The 23,227-nt window shown below is 41.8% G+C and overlaps 1 protein-coding gene across 2 annotated transcripts in view; it reads right to left on the bottom strand.

Annotated features, from left to right (window-relative positions):
* The window catches only part of LOC102819158 (protein YIPF6-like), an 80,411-nt gene extending 63,436 nt beyond the window's left edge, over positions 1-16,975 (bottom strand). Inside the window, exon 1 of one of the 2 annotated variants that reach the window (XM_006868501.1) lies at positions 16,898-16,975. In XM_006868501.1, the coding sequence (XP_006868563.1) occupies positions 16,898-16,954 (57 nt within the window). In that variant the 5' untranslated portion in view covers positions 16,955-16,975. The remainder of the gene's footprint in view (positions 1-16,897) is intronic. The other variant, XM_006868502.1, reaches the window with a different exon arrangement.
* Positions 16,976-23,227: the final 6,252 nt, after the last annotated feature.

Genomic DNA, 23,227 nt, shown 5'->3' with positions numbered 1-23,227 from the left:
GGAAGTGTAGGGGGCGGGTTCCTGGGATATACCCTTTGGGTGGTTGATGATGCATGGAGGGGATTGGAACCATGGCAATGAGATGATATACGATGGAATGAATGTAAAACTAAAGTTCTCCCATGTAAACTATCATATAATTCACAATAAAACATTAAAAAAAAATCAGTTGGATGTGTGTGGACGGATTAATTTCTGGATTCTCAATTCTGTTCCATTGATCAATGAATGTATCTTTCATTGTACCAGTACCAGGCTGTTTTGACCACTGGAACTGTGTAGTAGATTTTGAAATCAGGGAGTGAGACTCTTCCAAATTTGTTGTTCTTTTTTTGCAGGGCTTTGTTTATCCTGCGTCTTCTTCCTTTCCATATAAAGTTTGTAACTGCCTTTTCCATCTTTTTGAAGAATGTCGTTGAATCTGGATTGGGCTTTCATTATATGTGTAAATTGCTTTGGGTAGTATTTACATTTTCACAATGTTGACTCTTTCTATTGAGGAACATATTATGTTCTTCCACTTTTGTTAAGTCTCTTTTGGTTTCTTGTAGTAGTTTTGTAATTCTCTTTGTATAGGTCCTTTATTTCTCTGATTATGTTTATTCCTAAATATTTCATCCTTTAGGCGGCTATTGTAAATGGTATTTCTTTCCTAATATCTTTTTCAGCATTGTCATTTTACTATAGAGGAATCCAACTGATTCTTGTATGTTTATCTTATACCCTGCTACTTTGCTCAATCTTCCAACGATGTCTAGTAGCTTTTTTACTGAGTCTTAGAGTGTTCTATGTATAGGGTCATATCGACTGCAAATAGAGAGAATTTTACTTCCTTTTTTTCCAATTTTGATGCCTTTAATTTTCCTTTCGTGCTGTATAGCTCTGGCTAATACTTCCAAAGCAATATTGAAAAGGAGTGGTGACAAAGGGCATCCTTGTATGGTTCCAGTTCACAGAGGAAAGGCTTTCAGTTTCTCTCCATTGAGAGTTATGTAGGCTGTTGGTTTTGTATATATGCTCTTGATTATGTTGAGGAATTTCCCTTCAATTCCTACTTTGTTGAGTGTTTTCATCAGGAATGGTTGTTGGATTTTGTCAAATGCCTTCTCTGCATCAATCGATATGATCATGTGGTTCTTTTCCTTTTTATTATTTATGTGGTGGATTACACTGATTGTTTTTCTAATGTTGAACCATCCTTGAATCCCTTTTATGAAACCCCTTTGGTCATGATGTGTTATTTTTTTGATGTACTTCTGAATTCTGTTGGCTAGGATTTTGTTGAGAACTTCTGCATAAATGCTCATGAGGCATATTGGCTTATAGTTTTCTTTCTTAGTGATGTCCTTACCTGGTTTTGGTATGAGGGTTATGCTTGCTTCATAAGAAGGGTTAGGAAGTTCTCCGTCCAGTTCTATATTTTGGAATAATTTCAGTAGAATTGGTGACAACTTTTCCCTGAATGTTTGGTAGAACTCACCAGTGAAGCCATCTGCGCCTGGACATCTTTTGGTTGTGAGTTTTTTGATGATGTAATGAATTTATTTTTTTGTTATGGGTCTGTTCAAGTTTTCTACTTCACTCTGTGTAAGTTTTGGTAGGTCGTGTTTTTCTAAAAATGCATCCATCTCTTCTAAGTTTTCAAATTTGTTGGAGTACAACTCATCATGTGGTTGTTGTTGGGTGCCATCAAGTCAGTACAAACCCATAGTGACTTTAGGGGCAGCAGAACGAAACAATACCCAATCCTGGGACAACCTCACTTCTGTTGCCACACTTGAGTCCATCAATGCTGCCACTTGTCCAATCTATCTCATTGGGGGTCTTCCTCTTTTTCTTTGACCCTCCACCTTACCAAACATGATTATCCTTCTCCAGCGACTGCTCCCTCCTGACAATATGTCCAAACTATGAGAGAAGTTTGGCCATCTTGGCCTCCAAGGAGCACTCTGGATGCACTTCTTCCAAAATGGATCTATTGGTTCTTTTGGCAGCCCACGGCACTTTTAATATTCTCCTCTAACACCATAACTCAAAGGCATCAAAATTCTTCTACATAAAGTTCTCAAATGTAAACTACCATATAATTCACAATAAAACATTTTAAAAAATTCTTCTACGGTCTTCCTTATTCACTGTCCTGGTTTCACATGCATATGAGGTTATTGAAAATATCATGGCTTGGGTCGGGTGCACCTTAGTCCTCAAGCTGACATCTTTGCTCTTCCACACTTTAAAAAGGTCTTGTGCATCAAGGCAAGTGGTCGGGTCCTCTCAGTGCAAATTCTCTTCCAAGACTAAGACGCAAGGGAAATATATGCTTTGATTGGCAACCACACACGTCACCCAGAAGGGGAAGTGACCGAAGAACATTAATGAAGTGGCAATCTAAGCCCTCCATCGTTCAGCAAACTACTGTGAACCCAGGTGGAGACCTGGTCAGTCAGCATCGAGGCAAGACCTGGGGACTCATGGGCTCAGGGTCAATGACACAGCCAGAGGACTAGAATGGAGATCAGGGCAGCCAGCCGATAAAAAGAGGTCAGACAGACGCAAGAACACCCACACTTGCAGATGATACCCACTTGACCTGGCTTCAATGACTGGATAAACAGAGCTCAGCCCGAAGAAGAAAGAAGAGGTAAAAAGCACCATTGATAAACATGACCTACACCTATAAATGCAGTAACTCAAAAAAGAAAACAAATTCCTGCTGCAAGAACTATTCCCACCCCCTCCACACAAAGGGTAGACAGGGATTGGCAACTTGGACATTGGCTACCCAAAATGGGGGGAGGGATACAAAGATAAGAAGTGACTGGCTCACAAGCTTTCAAGAGGGAACCTAGATCCAAAGGGCGTGGTGGAAGGTAGAGTCTCCAGTGAATAGTATCCAGCCTGTCCAGGAAGAGCTGATGAAACGAAATACAGATGGGTCTCTTGTGATGCAATCGTGAATAATTGCTATCAGGACTGATTGTGAGGGATGGAAATCTAAAGGTGGACATTTTGCAGCAAGGAGGGGAGTGATTAACTTTTCAGTCTAGGAGCAGAGGACCCTAGGACTATCAATGGAGAAAAACGGAGAGTGGGATCCTACCCAGAGAAGCAGTGAGGCCTGAGATGGAGGCAGAGAAGACGATGTTAAGAGATGGTGTGGCTGGGGACATGGGATCCGGAGAGGGAAAGGGGCTGAGGACTGTGTGTGTGGGGGGAAGGAGGTGCAGGGTTACAGGGTTACAGGGTACACCCTTTGGTTGGGTGAGGATGCCAGTGAAACAATAGATGATAGAATGAATGTAAAACTAATGTTCTCCCATGTAGACTATCACATAATTCACAATAAAACATTTATTTAGAAAAAAAAAAAAAGAAATGACCACTATTCAACCATTTCAACACCTCTTGTTGTTGTTGTTATTGTTATTAAGTACCGTGGAAGTGAGGCAGACCAGCCCATGGGCCAGCTGAGAGGAGCAGCTTCCCACTACCATTCAGTGGATTCTGACTCCTAGTGATTCTACAGAACGGAGTAGAACTGCCCCATAGGGTTCCCAAGGCTGCAATTTTTATAGAACTGACTCCCACATTTTTTCCCCAGAGAATCATTGGTGGGTTCAAACTCCCAACCTTTCAGCTATTAGCTGAACACTTAACCACTGTGCCACTATGTCTCCTGGGAAGAATACAACAGCCCCAAAACACGTAATCAGATCTAATCATAAGGACAAGCACATGTTGAGGGTATTTCTCCAAAATAATGGTCAACGTATCTAGTTAGGAAAGTCGAGGGAAGACTGAGGAACACTCCCTGACTGATGGAGACTCAGTGGCAGGACAACTCAATGCTGATGTGGTCTTGAGCTGGATCCTCTCACCATAGACAGCATTACTGGGGCAACTGGCAAAACCTGAACGTTACTTGATGGTGTTCCTCTACTGATTTGGGGGGTTCGTGTTGTGATCACATAGAATAGTGATCTGTTTGAATACTTGAATCTTGTTGAATATAAAGTATTTGAATACTTTGAACGATGTCCACCAGTCTGAATATTACAGCGGGTATCGTGTCAACAACTTACTCTCACCATGGTGCAGGAAATAAAAGCTCTTTGTGCTAAAAATAATAATAATAAAATAAAAAGTCTTGTGCAGCACATTTGCCTAGTACAATACGTCGTTTGATCTCTTGACTGCTGCTTCCGTGAGTGTTGATAGTTGATCCAAGAAGAATGAAGTCTTTGACAACTTCAATCTTTTCTCCATTAATAAGAATGTCATTTATTGATCCAGTGGTGAGGATTTTTGTTTTCTTTACATTGAGATTCAATCCATACCGAAGGCTGTGCTCTCTGATCTTCATCAGTGAATGTTTTAAGTCCTCTTCAGTTTCAGCATGCAAGGTTGTATCATCTGCATATTGCAGGCTATTAATCAGTCTTCCTCCAATCCTGATGCTATGTTTTTCTTCATATAACCCAGCTTCTCAGATTATTTGCTCAGCATACAGGTTGAGTAAGTATGGTGAAAGAATACAACCCTATTGCACACCTTTCTTAATTTAAAAACATTCAGTGTTCCCATGTTATTTCAACAACTGCCTATTGGTCCAGGTCCAGGTTCCTCATGAGCACAATTAGGTGTTCCGGAATACTCTGAATACTGAGTTCCAGGTGGTGTTGCCATGCCTGTCAATCTCTGGTTGCCATCTGTTCTTGTTGGTTTTCAGTCTAAAGAACTCCCTTTAGGATGTTTTGAAGTACTGGATTGGTTTTGACAAAATCTCTTAGATACTGTTTATTCTGGAATGTTTTGATTACACTATCATATCTGAACGATAATCTTGCTGGATAGACAATTCTTGTTTGACAGTTTTTGTGTTTTTTGTTTTGTTTTTTTTTGTTAGGGTTTATATTTGTCTCCCCATTGCTTTCTTGCCTGCATGGTTTCTGCTTAGAAGTCAGAACTTAATCTGACTTGCTTGCCTTTGTAAGTGTCACTTCTCGTCTTCCTGGTCATTTTAGGATTCTCTCCTTGTCTTTGATTTTGGAGAGCTTGGTTATTATATGTCTTGGTGACTTTCTTTTGGGGTCTATCCTTCCTGGGGTACGTTCAGCTTCTTGAATGCTTATCTTCTCACCTTCTAAGATGTTACAGAAGTTTTCTTCCAGAAGCTCTTCAACTATCTCCTCTTGTGGACTTCTCTGATTCTATCTCTTCTGGAATGCCAGTAATTCTTAAGTTGTTCCTTTTCATGTTATCCTGCATGAATCTTAGACTCTCTACAGACTTTTTAATCATTTTTTTCTGCTTGAACTTCTATCTTAGCAGTATTGAGAGATTTGTCTTCTAGCTCGCTATTTCTGGCTTCCATCTCTTCTATTCTGCTCCTTTCTTCTATGTATTGTCCATTTCTTATATTATATTATTAATCATCTGGACCTCTTTTTACAGGTTTTGAATTGTTTCCAATGCTGTATCAATCTTGTTTGATTGCTCCTGTAGTACTTTCCTGACTTTTTCCTTATTTTCCTCCACCCCTTTTCAGAGCATTTGAATTTGTTTCTGTATCATTCTTCTGAATTCCTTCTCAGGTAAATCCAAAACCTGCTCTTCCTCTTCTGGGGAGCTTTGTCTGTCTCCAGCTCATTTGTCTCAGTTATTCTTTTCTGTTTTGGGGCATGTTTTGAGATCTTTTCTTGTTTTTTGTTTGTCATTTCCAGGGTTTATGTGGGTTTTTTAATGTTTAAATGGATATTTGTTGTTGTGTTATTAAGCTTACTGGGTATCTCCTGGTGGATATTATTAGGACATAGGCATCCCATTTTGCATGTAATGCTTAGCAGCTGTTACTGGCTCTTGTGTCAATGGTGGAATACTATGAGGTATGCTTGTAGCTTGGCTATATGGCCATGATTGCTGACTCTTCTTGGTTAATGTAGGGAGAAAAAGCTCCCACCTCCAGGAAAAAAATTGTGATCAAAAGGACCAAGAGTAGCAGCAATATAAAAGCAAGAGGCTAAAACCACCACTTTGAAACAAAATATAACTGTGGCCGACTGTCCAGTCGCCTTGCTACACAGACAGAGTGTGTGTACCATAAAAGCTTCCAGCTATGGGTGGGGGTGTCTGCTCGCTCAGTCCCCTCCTGTAGTCAATACTGTAGAGGTGCACACATAGATATTGAGAAGTTGATGGGACAAAGACTGTCTACTAGTTCTAAATCTGTGTGTGCACACTGTAATTCTTGAGATAGTTGCATCCTTTTATGTTGGGGTTTTACAGATTGTTCATATGGTTTATCTGTCAGGCCAGACCAGGTTTTTCTTGCTGTATATGCCCAAGTAAAGGGTCCCACACAACTTAACTTTAGGGCTGGGACCCATAGGCTGACATCTTAAACAGTCGCCAAGCTCTTTCTCTCTGTGCCATGGGAAAACTATGGCCTCAGCGTTGGACTTTTTTTTTTTTTTTTTGGGGGGGGGGGGGCGTACCCACCATCCTGAAGTCACCTGGGCTGAGCAAATAAGGCGAGACATGGAAGAGGAGGAAAAAAAGGTGCACATCCTTTTGCAAATGTCACTGCACTGCTTATAGTGCAGATTCCTTGTGCAGTTCTGGCTGTAGCCCCGCCCTCTGAACTCCACCTGGGTGGGGTGGCCACAGAGGAAGTCCCATCTCAAGCACTTCCTAACTCACAGTGGTGGTGGTGGTGATGTGCTGTGGAGTCAGTTCCAACTCATAGCGACCCTGTACAGGGTTTCTGAGGCTGTAAATCTTTACAGGAGCAGAAAGCCTTATCTTTCTCCTGCAGAACAGCTGGTAGTTTAGAACTGCTGACCTTGCAGTTTGCAGCCCAATTCGTAACTACTATGCAACCAGAGCTCCTTAACTCACAGTATTTTCATTTATATCGTGATTTTTTTTCACTTGCATGTGTGAGAAACTGATGCTCTGTATCTTATGCTAGATTCAGAGCTCTGGTGGTACTCCATGAGTGGAGCTTCTCTGGGTTTTCAATCCCTCCCCACGGAGCCTTTCCTACCAGGCTGTCTCTGCTGCACATGGCTACAGTGGTCAAAACAGCCTGGTACTGGTACAATGGAAGATACATTGATGAGTGGAACAGAATCGAGAATCCAGAAATTAACCCATCCACATACAGCCAACTGATTTTTGACAATGCGCCTAAGTATATTGCATGGGGAGGAGATAGTCTCTTTAACAGATGGTGCTGGCAGAACTGGAAAGCGATATGCAAAAGACTGAAACAAGACGTTTACCTAACTCCCTATACAAAAACGAATTCAGTATGGATTAAAAAAGATCTAAATGTGAATCCCAAAATTATGAAGGTCATCAATGAAAAAATAGGGACAACTGTGAGGGCGCTAATTCAGGGTATATACAGACCACCAAACACTTTGAAAAGTAAACAAACAAAAGTAGACAACATAGATGAGTGGGACATACTAAAAATTAAAATCTATATGCATCAAAAGACTTCACCAAAAGAGTAAAAAGGGAACCCACAGAATGGGAAAAATCTTTTGCAACGACACTTCAGATAAGGAATTAATTTCTAAAATATATACAAACTACAACACCTCTACAAGCAAAAGACAAATAACCTAATTAAAAAATGGGCACAGGACATGAACAGACACTTCACAAAGGAGGAGATCTGGACAGCCAACAAACATATGAAGAAACGTTCACGATCACTAGCCATTAAAGAGATGCAAATCACAACAACAAGGAGATATCATCTCACACCAGCAATAACAGCAAAGATCAAAAAAGTAGAGGACAATAAATGCTGGCGAGGATGCGGAGAGACTGGGACCCTCCTGCATTGTTGATGGGATTGCAAAATGGTCCAACTACTCTGGAAAGCAATATGGTGCTTCCTCAGAAGGTTGGAAATAGGAATACCTTATGATCCAGCAATTCCTCTACTTGGTATTTACCCATAACAAATACAAACCTTAACATGAGTTGATATATGCACACCAATGTTCATAGCAGCACTATTTAAAACAGCAAAAAGATGGAGACAGCTAAAATGCCCATCAATTGAAGAATGGATAAACAAACTGCGGTACATACACACAATGGAATACTATGCTACCTTAAAGAACAACTAGGAAACTGCAAGCCACCACATAACATGGATGAACTTTGAGGACATTATGCTGAGTGAAATTAGTCAGTGACAAAAGGAGAAATACTATATAAGACCATTATTGTAACAGACTAAGAAAAAAGAACTCACCCAAAAGGGGGAAAAAAAACCCAGAACTATATATATAATTGCTGATCACCAGGATGTATGGGATGAGAGGAAGGGAGGGAGGGAGGGGAAGATGGAGCACAGGGTAGGGAATAGACAGGAAAGCTTGGGTGCTGGGGGTGGGGGCTGGTAATACACAAGATGGGGAAGGGGAATAGAAGAACAAGGGGTGTGGGAGGACAGTTAGGCAGGTTCGCATGGGCTAAGTGGGACAGAGATAAATGATGACATAAGTACAACCCTGGTATAACAGGGCTTCGTGATACAGGGATTGAGGCATGGTTTGAAAGGGTAAAAGGGGAATAATGTTAGTATGTTTGGCTGTCTTTTTATTTCCCTTGCTTACCACTGTGAAATAGACACTTGAGTGGGGGTGGTGAGAATAGCCAGAAACATCACAATAGAAAACATGTAAGTCCGTCTTCAACCTATAACTGATTGCAATATATTAAAGGGGGTTAGAAATTGCCCAGACCTAAAATGGTGGGGGCCCTATAAAGGCAAGAAGTGACTGGCTTACAAGCTTTCAAGAGGGAGCCTAGTTCTAGACAGGGCTGGGGTAGGCAGAACCTCCAATGAATGATTTCCAATCTGTTGGGACCGGGCTGGCAAAAGGAAATGGGGATAAGACTCTTGTGGCACAATAGCGAATAACTGCCATCAGGACTGACTGCGAGGGTCAGAAATGTAGAGGTAGATTTCTTTTTGACAAAATGAGGGGAGTGATTGATTTTGCAGCCCAGGAACAGAGGTCCCTGGGACCATCAAGTGAGAAGAGCAGAGAGTGTGACCCTACCCAGAGAGGCAGTGACACCAGACATGGAGACAGAGATTACGACGTGGACAGATAGAGTGGCTGGGTACACGGGACTCAGGGATGAAGAAGAGCTATTTGCTGACAGCCAAGGGGTGGGCCTGTGGGGTGTAGCCTTTGGTTATTTGATGATGCATCAAGGGGATTGTATTCATTGCAATGAAATGAAATACAATAGGATTAATGTGAAGCTGAAGTGGGACAGAGGTAAATAATGATGTATGCACAACCTTGAAACAACAGGGCTCTGGGATACAGGAATTGAGACACGGTTTGAGTGGAGACAGGGGGGAAATAATGTTAAGATACGTGGCTGTCTTTTAAATCTTGGTTTCCCTTGCATACCATTATAAAATAGACACTAGATGGGGAGGAACAAGGAATAGCCAGAAATATCACCATAGAAGGCTTGTAAGTCCGTCTTCTGCCTATAACTGATTGGAATACCTAAAATGGGGCTACAAAGTGCCCAGCGAAGGAGGCTTCCTGTGGAGCCTCTGCATTACATAAGAATATAGGTGGAATCCTGAACCACACCCAGAATCTTCTGAGGTGGGAAACTTCCACTTGAAAGGACAAGCAGACCAGCCTGGAGCAGCTAGAACAGAAGATACTTCTTGAAAGAAAGACCAACAGGAAAAATACAAAAGAATATAAGCAGACCGACTGACTTCTACATGATCAAGTGGCTCACCTAGGAGACATCAAGGCAAGTGGTCAGGTGCCCTCAGGGAAAACCTCCTTTAAGACTAAGACTCAATGGGAACACACACTCTGACTGGTGACCACGTTCCTCACCAGTAAGGAGAAGTGAGGGAAAAACAGCAATGAAGCTGGGAGCTAAGCCCTACAACATTCAACAGACTCCTGTGAACCCAGGTGGAGACTTGATTGGCCAGCAATGTGGCAAGACCTGGGGACTCTTGGGCCCAGAGTCAGTGACATAGCCACATAGGACTAGAGTGGAGAGTGAAGCGTCCAGCTGATAAAAAAGAGAGGGCATATGCATAAGAACACCCACACTTGCAGATAATACCCACTTGACCTGGCTTCAATGACTGGATGATCAGAGCTCAACTAGAAGAAGAAAGAAGAGGGAAAAAAGAGTACTCTGATACAATTTGATGATCTTGACCTACACCTATGGATGCAGTAGCTCAAAAGAGGGAAGAAATATTCATAGCGAGGATCATTCCAACCCCCTCCATACACAGAGTAGACAGTGATGGGCAACTTGGACATTGGCTACCCTGAATGGGAGGGGCTACAGAGGCAAGAAGTGACTGGCTTACAAGCTTTCAAGATGGAACCTAGATCCAGAGGGCATGGAGCAAAGTAGAATCTCCACTAAGTAGTATCCAATCTGTCTAGGCAGGGCTAATGAAAGGAGATGCGGATAGGTCTCTTGTGATACAATAGTGAATAATTGTTATCAGGACTGATTGTGAGGGCTGGAAATGCAAAGGTAGATGTTTTGTAGCAAAAGGAGAGGAGTGATTAACTTTGCAATTTAGGAGCGGAGGTCCCTGGGGCCATCAAGGGAGAACAGCGAGAGCGGAACCCAACCCAGAGAAGCAGTGATGCCAAAGATAGAGGCAGAGATAATGAAGTGGAGAGATGGAACAGCTGGGGACTTTAGACCCAGAAAGGCAGAGGGGCTGTGCGCTGATGACCAGGGGGCAGATTTGTAGGTTGATGATGCACGGAGGGGATTGTAACCATGGCAAGGAAATGATATACGATGGGATGAATGTAAATCTTATGTTCTCGCATGTAAACTATCACATAATTCACAATAAAACATTAAAAAAAAAAAAGTTGGTGGAAAAATTCCAGTATCTTTTCATTTTCCATGCACTTTCTGAAGGCCCCTATGTCTGCCACTTCCTTGAACTACTATCCTTCTTCACCTCTTTCCTGATCAAACTTCTCTTCTCCCACTCACTTAATCCTTCCTAATAGGATAAACACTGGACTGCTAACCACAAGTTTGGTGGTTCAAACCCACCAGTAGCTCATGGAAGAAAGATGAGACTTCCTGATCACATACAGATTTACGGCCTCGGAAACCCTATATAGAGTTGCTATCAGTTGGAATCGACTTGATGGCAGTGGGTTTTGAGTGTCTGGTAATGTGGCATTTGTGTCCTCCTAACTTTACTGTCAGAACCAACTTGATGGCACTTAAAAACGACAACAACATGAATACTATGTAGTTTTAAGTGTGTAATTCACTCTCCTTGAAGACTTTGTCTTTCTTCACTACTATGATACTGCACACTTTTAAGTTCTCGGGTTGTTTTGAGTTTCCTTGCCATATACTACGGCTTGGGAGGCAGAGCAGTGCAGTATAAAGAATGGGCTTTGAAGCCAAACAAGAATTGAATCTGCCCTCACATTGAAATCATGAGAATTTTTTTTAAAACGGTAACACCCGCAAACTATCAATTGTAGAATTCTAGAGTCAAACATCCTGGGTTCAAATCCCAGCTACATCATTTACTACTGGTTTGACACAGGGCAAATTATTTAATCTGTGTGCTTTAGTTTCCTCATTAATGAAATTGAGATAAAGTTACCTTTGTCACAGGGTTACTGTGAGGAAGAAATGTATTAATATGAGGGACTTCAAGAATTTCGTGGAAAAATGGAAATGAACGATAATGAAATTTTTCACAAACTTTATGAATCTCCCTCATATATGTAAAGTACTTAGAATAAAGAACACAGTAGTGGCTAGATAAACGTTCACTCAAGGTCAAGAGATCCAGGTAGTCATTTACAGTTCTGTTACTAAACTACCATGTGATCTCCACTGTATTACCCATTCCAGACCTTCCTAGATATCTCCTCTCAAGAGAATTACCAACAGTGTACAAAAAGCTGAGCCAGAATCTACAGCCCTCCAACCCCACATATGACAGATAGGACTCCTAGGTCCTCAGCTAGTGGACTCTATTCTACAACTAGCCCTTAGTGGGGAAGGCAGGTGACTTTTAACCCATGCTCCTCCTCTTCCCCATGTGCAAGCAGGTCCATGCACATATATGAACATGTGTACACAGAAATACACATGCACATTTTGCTGCCTGACTTGGGACTATGAGGGGAGATAGTAGAGGCAGGGCCAAAAAATATAAGTAACTATAGAAACTGCAGCCCTAGGAACATGGTTGGGAGGCAAATGGACAATACTGTTGGCTCAAAATCCTGAAAGAAGAAAGGAGTCAACAAATTGGAGGGGGTGAGGAGCATGAAGGTGGGCAGCAAGGGACACCAAACAGGAAATCAGCTTAGTCTAAAAGGCCTAGCTTGGAGAAAAAAGTGGAGGAGAGGCTAGTGGCATGGTCTCCAGCCAGCCCTTTACCAGGCTGTAGCCACTGTTACAGCTTTCTCCTGCATAAAATAAATAGGCATTACCTAAGAGTCTGTCTTGTCAACTCCTCTCTTTCTCTCTGTTGTTGTTGTTGTTGTTAAGTGCCATCAAGTCAGTTACGACTCATAGCGACCCTGCATAGGATTTCCAAGGAGCAGCTGGTGGGTTTGAACCACTGATTTTGTGGTTTGAAGTCCAATGCTGATCCTACAGCGCCACACCAGGAGTCCCATCTGTTGTTAGTGTTTGTTTGTTGTTAGGTGCCATCGAGTCAGCACCGACCCATAGCGACACTGCCCAGTCCTGGGCCAACCTCACTACTGTTGCCAAGCTTGAGTCCATCAATGCTGCCACTTGGCTAATCCATCTCATTGGGAGTCTTCCTCTTTTTCTCTGATCCTCCACCTTACCAAACATGATATCCTTTTCCAGCGACTGGTCCATCCTGACAATATGTCCAATGTATGAGAGACAAAGTTTGGCCATCTTGGCCTCCAGGGAGCACTCTGGCTGTACTTCTTCCAAAACAGATGTATTGGTTCTTTTCGCAGCCCATGGCACTTTCAATATTCTCCTCCAACACCATAACTCAAAAGCATCATTTCTATGGTCTTCCTTATTCACTGTCCTGGTTTCACATGCATATGAGGTTATTGAAAATACCATGGCTTGGGTCAGGTGCACCTTAGTCCTCAAGCTGACATCTTTGCTCTTCAACGCTTTAAAAAGGTCTTGTGAAACAGATTTGCCTAATGCAATACGTCGTTTGATTTCTTGAATGCTGCTTCTATGAGTGTTGATAGTTGATCCAATAAGAATCCTTGGATCTCTCTCTGTAGATGCTCCTAAATCAACAACTCTAATCCTGGCCTCTTGTGACATCTAGGTATAAAAGGTCATGCCTATTGGGTGACTTGCTAGCATCTCAAATTAAGAATGTCCAAAATGGAATTAATCAACTTTTAGATTACTCATCCCACCAAACCTCCTCATATGTTATCTATTTCTATTCAGGGCATCACTATAGTCCCAATTATCTATAGCCTAGTTTCCAAAATATGGGAATGGGAATATGAGCGGGAGCAACAGCAGCAGTACCAGCAGCAGTACCATCACCAACACCTGAGAGCTTGTTAGAAATGCAGAATTTCAGGCCCCAGTCCAAACCTACTAAATTAGAATCTACATTTCAACAAGATTTCTTAGGTGACTCCTATGCACATTAAAGCTTGAAAATAGCATATCCAAGATACAGTCTCCCTAGCACTACAAACCCTCAAGGATTCTGCCCTATCTCGTCTCACACCCCAGTTTTAGGCCATTTTCCTATCATGTCTTCCTTGAACAACATCAGAGATTCTAGACATTGCCCACTATACCTCTTCCTGTATTGTTGTTAAGTGTCATCGAGTCAGTTCCGACTCATAGCAACCCTGTATAGGGTTTCCAAGGAGCAGCTTGGAACCTTGTGGTTCAAACCGACTTTGCAGTCCAGTGCATTAACCCACAGTGCTACACCAGGATTTACGTTGTAAACTCTTCCCTCCTCAAAAACTTCTACTGGCTCCTTGTTGCCTATTACATCCCCCAGCCTAGTAGTTAGTAATAGTAATAACCCTTATTACATGATTATTATGTTCAAGGCAGTCTACTATTTTACATGTGTTAATTCATTTAATCCATCTAACAACCCAATGAGATAAGTATTGCTATATCTTTATTTTACATATGGAAAAATTGAGGCAGGAGTAGTTTTTGTAAATTTTCCCAATAAAGCACAGGAAGTGGCACAGTGGGGCCACTGACAGTTCAATGGTAGATTTCTTGCCTTAACAACAACAACAACAACAACAACGCAGGACTCAGTTTCAATCCTTGGACATATAGCAACCACCCATCTAACTACATGTTGCTATAATGCTGAAAAGGTTTCAGTGAAGCTTACAGACTAAACCAGATTAGGCAGGAAGGCTTGGTAATCTACTTCTGAAAATGAATCAACGAAAATTATCCAGACCCTATCCAGAGAAGCAGCGACACCAGAGATGGCGGCAAAGATGAGGACTTGGAGAGAAGGAGCAGCTGGGGACTCTGGACTCATGGAAAGGGAGGGATCCGGTGCTGGCGGCCAGGAGGCAGGCTTGCAGAATGTGCCCTTTGGTTGTTTATTATATATTCCTGAGTGTTTTTGTGTACATCCTCCCCCCAAAACAAACAAACAAACAAAAAACAGAGGGAATGGAAGGAAATACTGTTGAATAATGATGCACAGAGGAGAGTATAATCATTGCAATGAAACGATGGTGTAAAAGCTGATGTTCTCCCATGTAAACTATCACTCAGTTCACAGTAAAAAAAAAAAAAAAAACCTAATTTCAAAACCACCTAACTAAAAAGATTGCTGTGAAGTTTAGGTAATTTGCATAGGATATGTAGCACAATCCCTGGCAAATAGCAGGTACTCAAAGATTGATGGCAATCATGTTCAAATATTACCTATCCTTTGAAACCCTCTCAAATATGAGGGATCTTTTCAAAAAATAATGGAAAAACATGTATTGAGAAATAAAATATGCAAGAATTTCAAAATAGTTTGCACCAAAATAAATAATAAACTGGACTGCAAACTCAGCTTGAAACATAAGGTCAGCGGTTCAAACTCACCAACCGCTCCTGCAAACCCTATACAGGGTTGCTATGAGACTGAACTGACTCAACAGCACTTAACAACAACAACTTGTATAACATGTCTGAACAAGATCTAGTTTGAGGCATTAAGAAAGATAAGGCAACCATTTGAAAAGAGCCCCTATCAGAGCAACATGAATTGTTAAAATTGAAGAACAATCATCAAATTTATGATGAAGCATGGGTGGAAGAATGGTTAAAACATTCACAAAAAGTTTATGGGTACAATGTTCCCAAAGAAATCAGCAGTTTACAAATGGATAATTTGGTTTAAGAAGGGGCTTCTGTTGTTGCTGTTGTGTTGTAGAGTCAGTTCTGACTCATAGTGATCCTATATAGGGTTTCCAAAGAAAGGCTGGTGGCTTTGAACCACTGGCCTTCCACTTAGTTGTCAAGTACTTATTCTACAGAGCCACTCCCTAAAAGAGTGCCTAGACTACAGTGGATGCTCAACAAATATCTGTTGAATGAATGAAAAGATAAACAAAGAGAGCTAGTAAGCAGCAGAACTAGGACTACAATCAAATTCACCTGCCTCTCAGTTTGGTTCTCTACAATGTTGAGTAGCCAATTTAAAACAAATGGAAAGGGAAATATCTTCATTAAGAAACTACTATACAAACACGGCTCTAGCAGCGTAGTGGTTACGAATCGGGCTGCTAACCTCAATGTCGGCAGTTCGAAACTACCAGCAAACAGCAGGAGAAAGATGAGGCTTTCAGCTCCTGTAAAGATTTACAGCCTCAAAATCCTGTGCAGGGTCACTATGAGTTGGAACTGACCCCCATGTTACTTAACAACAGCCCAGGATCAGGCAGTGTTTCGTTCTGCTGTGCATAAGGTCGCTATGGGTAGGTACCAACCTAATGGCACATAACAACAACTATATAAACACTTTTGGGGAGGAGAGTTGCCGGGGCATCATGCTGAGTTGATCACACTCCCTTGTTCATGGCACATCATGACGTATCTCTGATTGTACTACGTATTAGACACTTTACATTAAGTAATTTGATCTTCCGAAAGCATCTCTGAAATAGGTATTTATTCATACTTCCATTTTACAGGTGAATAAACACCCTCCATTAAATGACTTGCCCAAATTCACACAAGCGGCATAGTGACTGATACTTGCGCAGATCTAACACCAACGCCTGTAATCTTTACATTGGTGCATGCTTTGAGATAGAAGCAAAGGGTATCTTGCAGAGCAAAGAACGGAAATGCGACAGAAAACGCAAAGATTATATCTAAGTTTACTGGGGTCAAGGAACAAGTCAAGAATCAAATTACAAGCAGCAAAACGTTAACATCCCCGGAAAGCAATCTCTCGTTAGTTCTAGAACAATCTCTCGTTAGTTCTACTCCAACAAAGGCAAAGGAATAGGTCTTCATAAAATGAAGAGGCAGTGGAAGAATAGATATTTTAGAAATCACTAAAATTCAGTCTTTAACAGAATGTAGGGATCGAAGCCAAGCCCTGAAAGTATAGGAAAAGAAAAAGAATAAAACTTTCCCAAGAAAACGTGGTACGTAAGAGGACAGTAGGAGGGAACTAGATAAAAGAACAGGTGCAGCATTGGGGCTGGTCCTGGCATCACGTACTGGAAAGGCTTGCTGGAGGAAAGGATCCCGACTCTACTCAGGCAGCGAGCCCGTCACCCGACAACCTTAGGGGGCGCTCTGCCTCACCCTCAGTCCCTTTTGTCACAGAACCCAAGCTCACCAGGGGCCTGGGTGATGCTGCCCCCCCATCTCCTGCAGACTCGGTTGCTTCCGCCATCTTAATCCTCCTTCTCCAGGGTCGCTCCCACAGGCCTTTGCGGAACCTGAAACGTGGAGGCAGCGGACGGTGAGCGCGTCATCGCGCAACAATCACGTCATCGAAAGGCGCCTCGTAACAGCTGCCCTTCCGCTGTCACTTGCCCTTTGGGGTGGAGAGGGAGAAATCTCGCCACGCGTCGCCTCGCTTATTCAGAACCACGGGTCCCACTAGACACGCTCTCCGATTCTCAGATCGGTGCGTAGGTCTGCGAACCCCTTTTTACCCTCTTAACCCCATGGTCTACACCCACCCCTTTCCGGCTATCAGGAGGTGGCTGAACGCCTCTGCCCCCAGCACAGCGCCTCTCAGAAAAAGTCTCCTCCTCCCCCCACCCCCAACTGCAGAGAAACTTCAAGTTTGGGTGTTCTTGAATGAAATGATGAGTCCCTCCCTACTTGCTTTCCCCGCCCCTCTCTTGCTGATTTCCTTCCCGCTTCCCACTTTCCTGACTCATAGAAACCTGCTTACTGGCTCCAGAGAACCTTAATGTCTCCATGGTTAAACCCTCGGCTGCCAACTCGAAAGATCCGCGTTGAAAACCATCAGCGGTTCAATGAGCGGCTTCAGCCTCGAAAAGTCAATGAGACAGTTCTACTCTGCCCTATAGTCTCTTGAGTCGGAATTCCCTCCATGGCATTGGGTTTGGTTTGCTTATACTCGTACTTACTCTATACCAACCACGGAAATACCTTTTCTCCCTCATCCCTTTTAAACAGGAGGAAAGAAGCTCCATACACATTGGCCAAAATTTCAATCCCCTCCAACTTTCAAAATAGCTAGATGATTTTACATAAGTGCTGAAAATGTTTACAATCTAAAGGAAGATAGTTTTTGTAAAACTAAAAAAACAAAAAGCCATACATGTCCCAAACTCTTTTCCGTACCTCATCCTTAGGCTTCCTTGGTGTTTCTGGCACAAGATTAGCTGGGCCCTAGGCTAAAATGAGGTCAGGCGATACAGCCATTGTTGACGCAGTCAGCATTCAGCATACCTGGGAGCCATTTCAGGGTGTAAACACTAGTTTTCCCGCTTTTAACAAACACGGTAAAAAATGAGTGTGAAATAGTGCTTTATATTTTTGGATAAGCAATCCAGTAAACTACCTAAGTAGTAAATTTAAGAAGAATGTGGAAGGACATGGACAAGCTCCTAAATACTATTCATCGAAATCCCTGTGCTAATGCTGTTTTGCTTTGTTATTTTTTTATAAATCTATTTAACTATAAGAGAATACAATGTGCAACTCAATGAAAATAAAATGGAAAGTTTCAAAGACATGGACACTTTCCTAGGGAAAGAAATAAACTGAATTGAAATGGAAAATCACATCAGAAAAATCCCTTAGTAAAACTGAAAATCTGGATCTCCATAAACATACTATGATGTAAACACTGAGTCTTTTGTACATCTGTTGTTGGTGGTGGTGGTTGTATGCCACTGAATTGGTTCTGATTCATAGTGAACCTGTGTAGGATTTCTGTGGCTATAAACCTTTATGGTAGCAGAAAGCGTCATCTTTCTCCCATTGAGCAACAGGTAGATTCAAATTCCTGACCTTGCAGTTTGTATCCCAGCTTGTAATGGCACTGTCAAGTCAGTTCAGACTTATAGTGACCCTATGCACAATAGAATGAAACCTGCCCAGTCCTGCACCATCCTCACAATTTTACGTTCGAGATCATTGTTGCTGCTACTGTGTCAATCCATCACAATGCTGGTCTTCCTCTAATTCTATGACCCTTCACTTTACCAAGCATAAAGTCCTACCTGACATGTCCAAAGTACAAGAGACAAAGTCTCACTATCCTGGCTTCTTAAGAAACATTTTGGCTGTCCTTCTTCCAAGACAGATTTATTTGTTTGTTCTTCTGACAGTCCATGGTACTTTTAATATTCTTCTCCAATACCGTAATTCAAATGTATCAATTCATCCTGGTGTTGGTGTTGGTGGTGTGCCGTGAAGTCGGTTCCAACTCAGAGCAACCCTGCATAGGGTTTCCAAGGCTGTAAATCTTTACGGGAGTAGAAAGCCTCATCTTTCTCCTGGTAGTTTCGAACTGCTGACCTTAAGGTTAGAAGCCTGACTCTTAACCACTATGCTACCAGAACTCCTTCTTGCTTATTCATTGTCCAACTTTCACATGTATATGAGGCTATTGAAAATACCATGGCTTGGGTCAGGTGCACATTAGTCCTCAAACTACACAACTATGCTCTTTAATACTTTAAACAGGTCCTTTGCAGCAGATTTGCCTAGTGCAATATGTCTGTATTTTTTTATTGCTGCTTCCATTAGTGTTGATTGTAGATCCAAGCAAAATGAGTCTTTGACAACTTCAGTCTTTTCTCCTTTTTTCAAAAATCCAGTTGTGAAGATTGTTTTCTTTACATTGAAATAAAGTCCATACTGAAGACTGTAGTCTGATCTTCATCAGTATTTCAAGTCCTCTTCACTTTCCACAAGCAAGGTTGTGTCATCTGCATGTCACAGATTGCTAATGACTCTTCCTTCAATCCTTATGCCATGTTCTTCGTATAATCACTCTTCTCAGAATATTTACTCAGCATACAGATTGAATAAATATGGTGAAAAGATACAACCCTGACACACACCTTTCCTGATTTTAAGCCATTCAGTGTCCCCTTGTTCTGTTGGAACAACTGCCTCTTGATCTATGTATAGGTTCCTCATGAAAACAGCAAGTGTTCTGAAATAGTCATTATTGGAAATGTCCACAGTTTGTTTTGATCCGAAGAGTTAAATGTCTTTGCATAGTCAATAAAGAACAAGTAGCGTTTTTCTTCAGGCTGCGAATCTCACGGTCAACAGTTCAAAACTACCAGCTATTCTGTGGGAGAAAGATAAAGCTTTCTGCTCCCATATAGATTGTAAAGGTTTACAGTCTTGGAAACCCTGTAGTGGGTCGCTATGAGTCAGAAACAACTCCATGGCACACAACCACCACCACCAAGCATTTTTCTGGTATTCTCTGTTTTCAGCTAATTTCCATCTGACAAGGAGCTCTGGTAGTGTAGTGTTTACAAATCAGGCTGCTAACCTCAAGGTTGGCAGTTCGAAACTATCAGCTGTTCTGCGGGAGAAAGATGAGGCTTTCTGCTCCCATAAAGATTTGCAGCCTTGGAAACCCTGTGTAGGGTCACTATGAGTCAGAACCGACTCCACGGTGGTACTTAACAACAACAATCAGCAACAATAGCCCTCATTTCACTTTTTTTTTTTTTGAATCCAGCTTGAATTTCTTACAGCTCCCTGTTGATGTACTGCTGTGACCATTTGTTATCTTCACCAAAATTTTACATGCATGGGATACTATTGATATTGTTCCATTATTTCTGCATTACATTGGTTCACTTTTCTTTGAAATGGGCACAAACATGAATGAATGTCTTCCAATCGGTTGGGCCTGGATGCTGTGTTCCAAATTTCTTGGCATAAATGAATGAGCGCCTCCAGCACTGCATCAATTCGTTGAAATATTACCATTTGCATTTTGTCAGTTCCTGGAACCTTGTTTTTTGTCAATGCCTTTAGTACAGCTAGTATTTCTTCCTTCAATACCAATGGTTCTTGATCATATGGTTCTTCTAGGACCATGAAAAAGTAGATCTTAGCTCCTCAGAAGGATTGGCTCCCCCTCTCCCTGAAGACATTGATATTGTTGTTGTTGTTGTTAAGTGCTGTCAAATCATTTGTGACTCACAGAAACTCTGTATAGGGTTTCCAGGGAGCAGCTGGTGGGTTTGAACCACCGACTTTGTGGTTAGCAGTCCAGTACTTATCCATCAGTGCCACACCAGGACACGTCTATTACCTAGTCCACCTCCAAAATTAGTTATCTTTCCCTAGCTAGAGCCCTTGCAGTAACTCAAGAGGATAAGCACTGGACTGCAAATCATAAGTTCTTCAGTTCAAGTCCACAAGCCGCTCCACGAGAGAAAGATAAGGCTTTCTGCTCCTGCAACAGTTTGCAGCCTCAGAAACCCTATACAGGGTTGTTATGAGTCAGAACTGACTAGACAGCACTTAACAATAGCCGGAGCCCAAATATTCCAAAACACATAATTGTGTTCATAAGGAAACTATGCACAGACCAAAAAAGCAATCATTAAAATCAGGAAAGGTGTTATTACCATAGTTACTCAATTGTTGCGGCAGTGCGAGTCAGAAAGAACTCAAATCAGAAAACTTAAAGAGCAAAGTTTGTTGCCGTGGGCCAGAGTGTCAGCTCAAGCTCAAATCACTCTGACCCCCAAGTGAGGAGGGGAACAGGGTTTTATACAAGAAACACAGAGCAGTTAGAATACACAGACTCCTCAGCTGGGGTGGTAAATTCCAGCAGACCCTTATCCTGTAAGTGGGCGTAAACCCACCAATAAAACCTTATCTTGATTGTTTGGCTGGGCTAAGTTTTATCCTGTTTATTCAGATGTCCTTGGGTCATTCTGGCCTTCAAGATTTTTCTGTTAGAAGTTTATTTATTATTTTTCCATAGGGTGAGGTGGGGGGAGATGGGGGAGCAGGGTGAACTATGCCATAGTATTTCAAATGGAAAACGGGGGCTGTTATACTATAATATTTCAAATGGGGGCTATTAGTTATACTATAACATTTCCCCCTCTAGTTGTACATTAGCGTAAATCCATGAGCAATTTATATCATCTGCTTGTTCTAGGCATTCATGTGGCTGAGAGAAAACGAGTAGTTTAATAGATTCTATTCAGGACTTTTGGATACCCTCCCGAAAGGAAAAACAAATCAGATATATTTATTACACTCTGAGCTAAATAGACCCAATGTTTTCATCCTGTTGAAAGGAAAAATGTCTTATGAGAGTCCCACTGTTTCCAAGTTTTGAGTCTGGTTAATTTGACCGCTGACAGGGTGCCTATAAGTACTTCCCAGGGTCCAGTCCACTTTTTTTTTTTTTTTTTTTTTTTAACTGGTTTTCAGGTCCGTCTCTCCATGTTGTGATCAGAATATGATCTCCAGGCTGGAAGGGTTACCTGTGGGGAAGGAAGCAGACCTTGGAAGAGCAATTTTACTAATAATAGTGTGTCGTGGAGGTGTTCCACATATCACTGCACTTTTAAATCTTGGCTGAGGTCAGGTAGAGGGTTGAAGTTTGCTGCCTGGGAAGGCTTACTGTATACAACTTTATAAGGACTTAATTTAAGCCCACTTCTCGGGGCTACCTAAATTCGAAACAGGGCTAAGGTAATTATCCCAATGTAGATAAATTTCCTGACAGTTTTGTCATTTATTTCTCTTTAGAGTATGGTTCATTTTGTCGAGCCTCCATGTTGAATGCAATCTCCATTTTATCTGTAGGTGTTTGCTGCTCCGTTGTCACTTTGGACACTCTGGAAGTCCGAACTTGGAGGTAGTCTCCTTCAAGAGAATTTTCAGTATTTCTGAAGTTCTTAGTTCTGGTGGGGAAAAACCTCTACCCAACCGGAAAAGGTGTCTGCAAAAACAAAACCAGCAAATATTCAATTCCCCTGCTTGGAGCCATCTGCATGAAATCAACCTATTATTTTCAGGGGTCGTTTACCTTGATATTGATGCAGGACTGCCTGTTTTGGGATTGTTCTTGAGGCAGGTAACAGAGCTAATATCCTGAAAGATTTTTTTTTTTTTTTTTTTTTTTTTTAATGCCCTAGAGCCAGGGCCTAATGAACCAAATCAGGGCCTCTTTCCTGTAGTGGGTTATTTCATGGACTCATTTAAGAAGAGCAGGGGCTAGTTTCACCTGATCAGAACCATGCTATTAAAAAGCCATTTACTTTTTAGCTTTTAACTTCTTAGAGCCAGAACAATTCCATTGTCATCTACTTTTCATCCTTTAACCCCTCTCTCAAATCTTTCTGCCTCAGTTCTACTCAAGTCCCTTGGGTACACATTCCATTTTTCTCACCAACATTTCTAATGCCCTTGTCCATGCAATCAGTTCAGCTTTTTACGCTGAGATCCCCGGCAGGAGGACTATTGCCTCTACCCAGTCTTGTAAGATTACTGTTACACAACCTGCTATCCAAGTCCCTTTTTCCATGTAACTACTTCTGTTCACGAAAAACATCTAGTCCATCAGATATAGTCAAACAGGTCAGGTTGGCTGAAGAATAATTGGTCAATGATTTCTATACAATCATGGTTCAGCCCTCCAGTTGCCACATCAGGGAGGAGGATGGCAGGTTTAGTTGCCCCATAA

Source organism: Chrysochloris asiatica, unplaced genomic scaffold, assembly GCF_000296735.1.
Source record: "Chrysochloris asiatica unplaced genomic scaffold, ChrAsi1.0 scaffold00118, whole genome shotgun sequence".
In the NCBI taxonomy this organism is placed as follows: Eukaryota; Metazoa; Chordata; class Mammalia; order Afrosoricida; family Chrysochloridae; genus Chrysochloris; species Chrysochloris asiatica.
The sequence above is the reverse complement of the archived record's forward strand: the minus strand, read 5'-3'. Positions and strand labels throughout refer to the sequence as shown.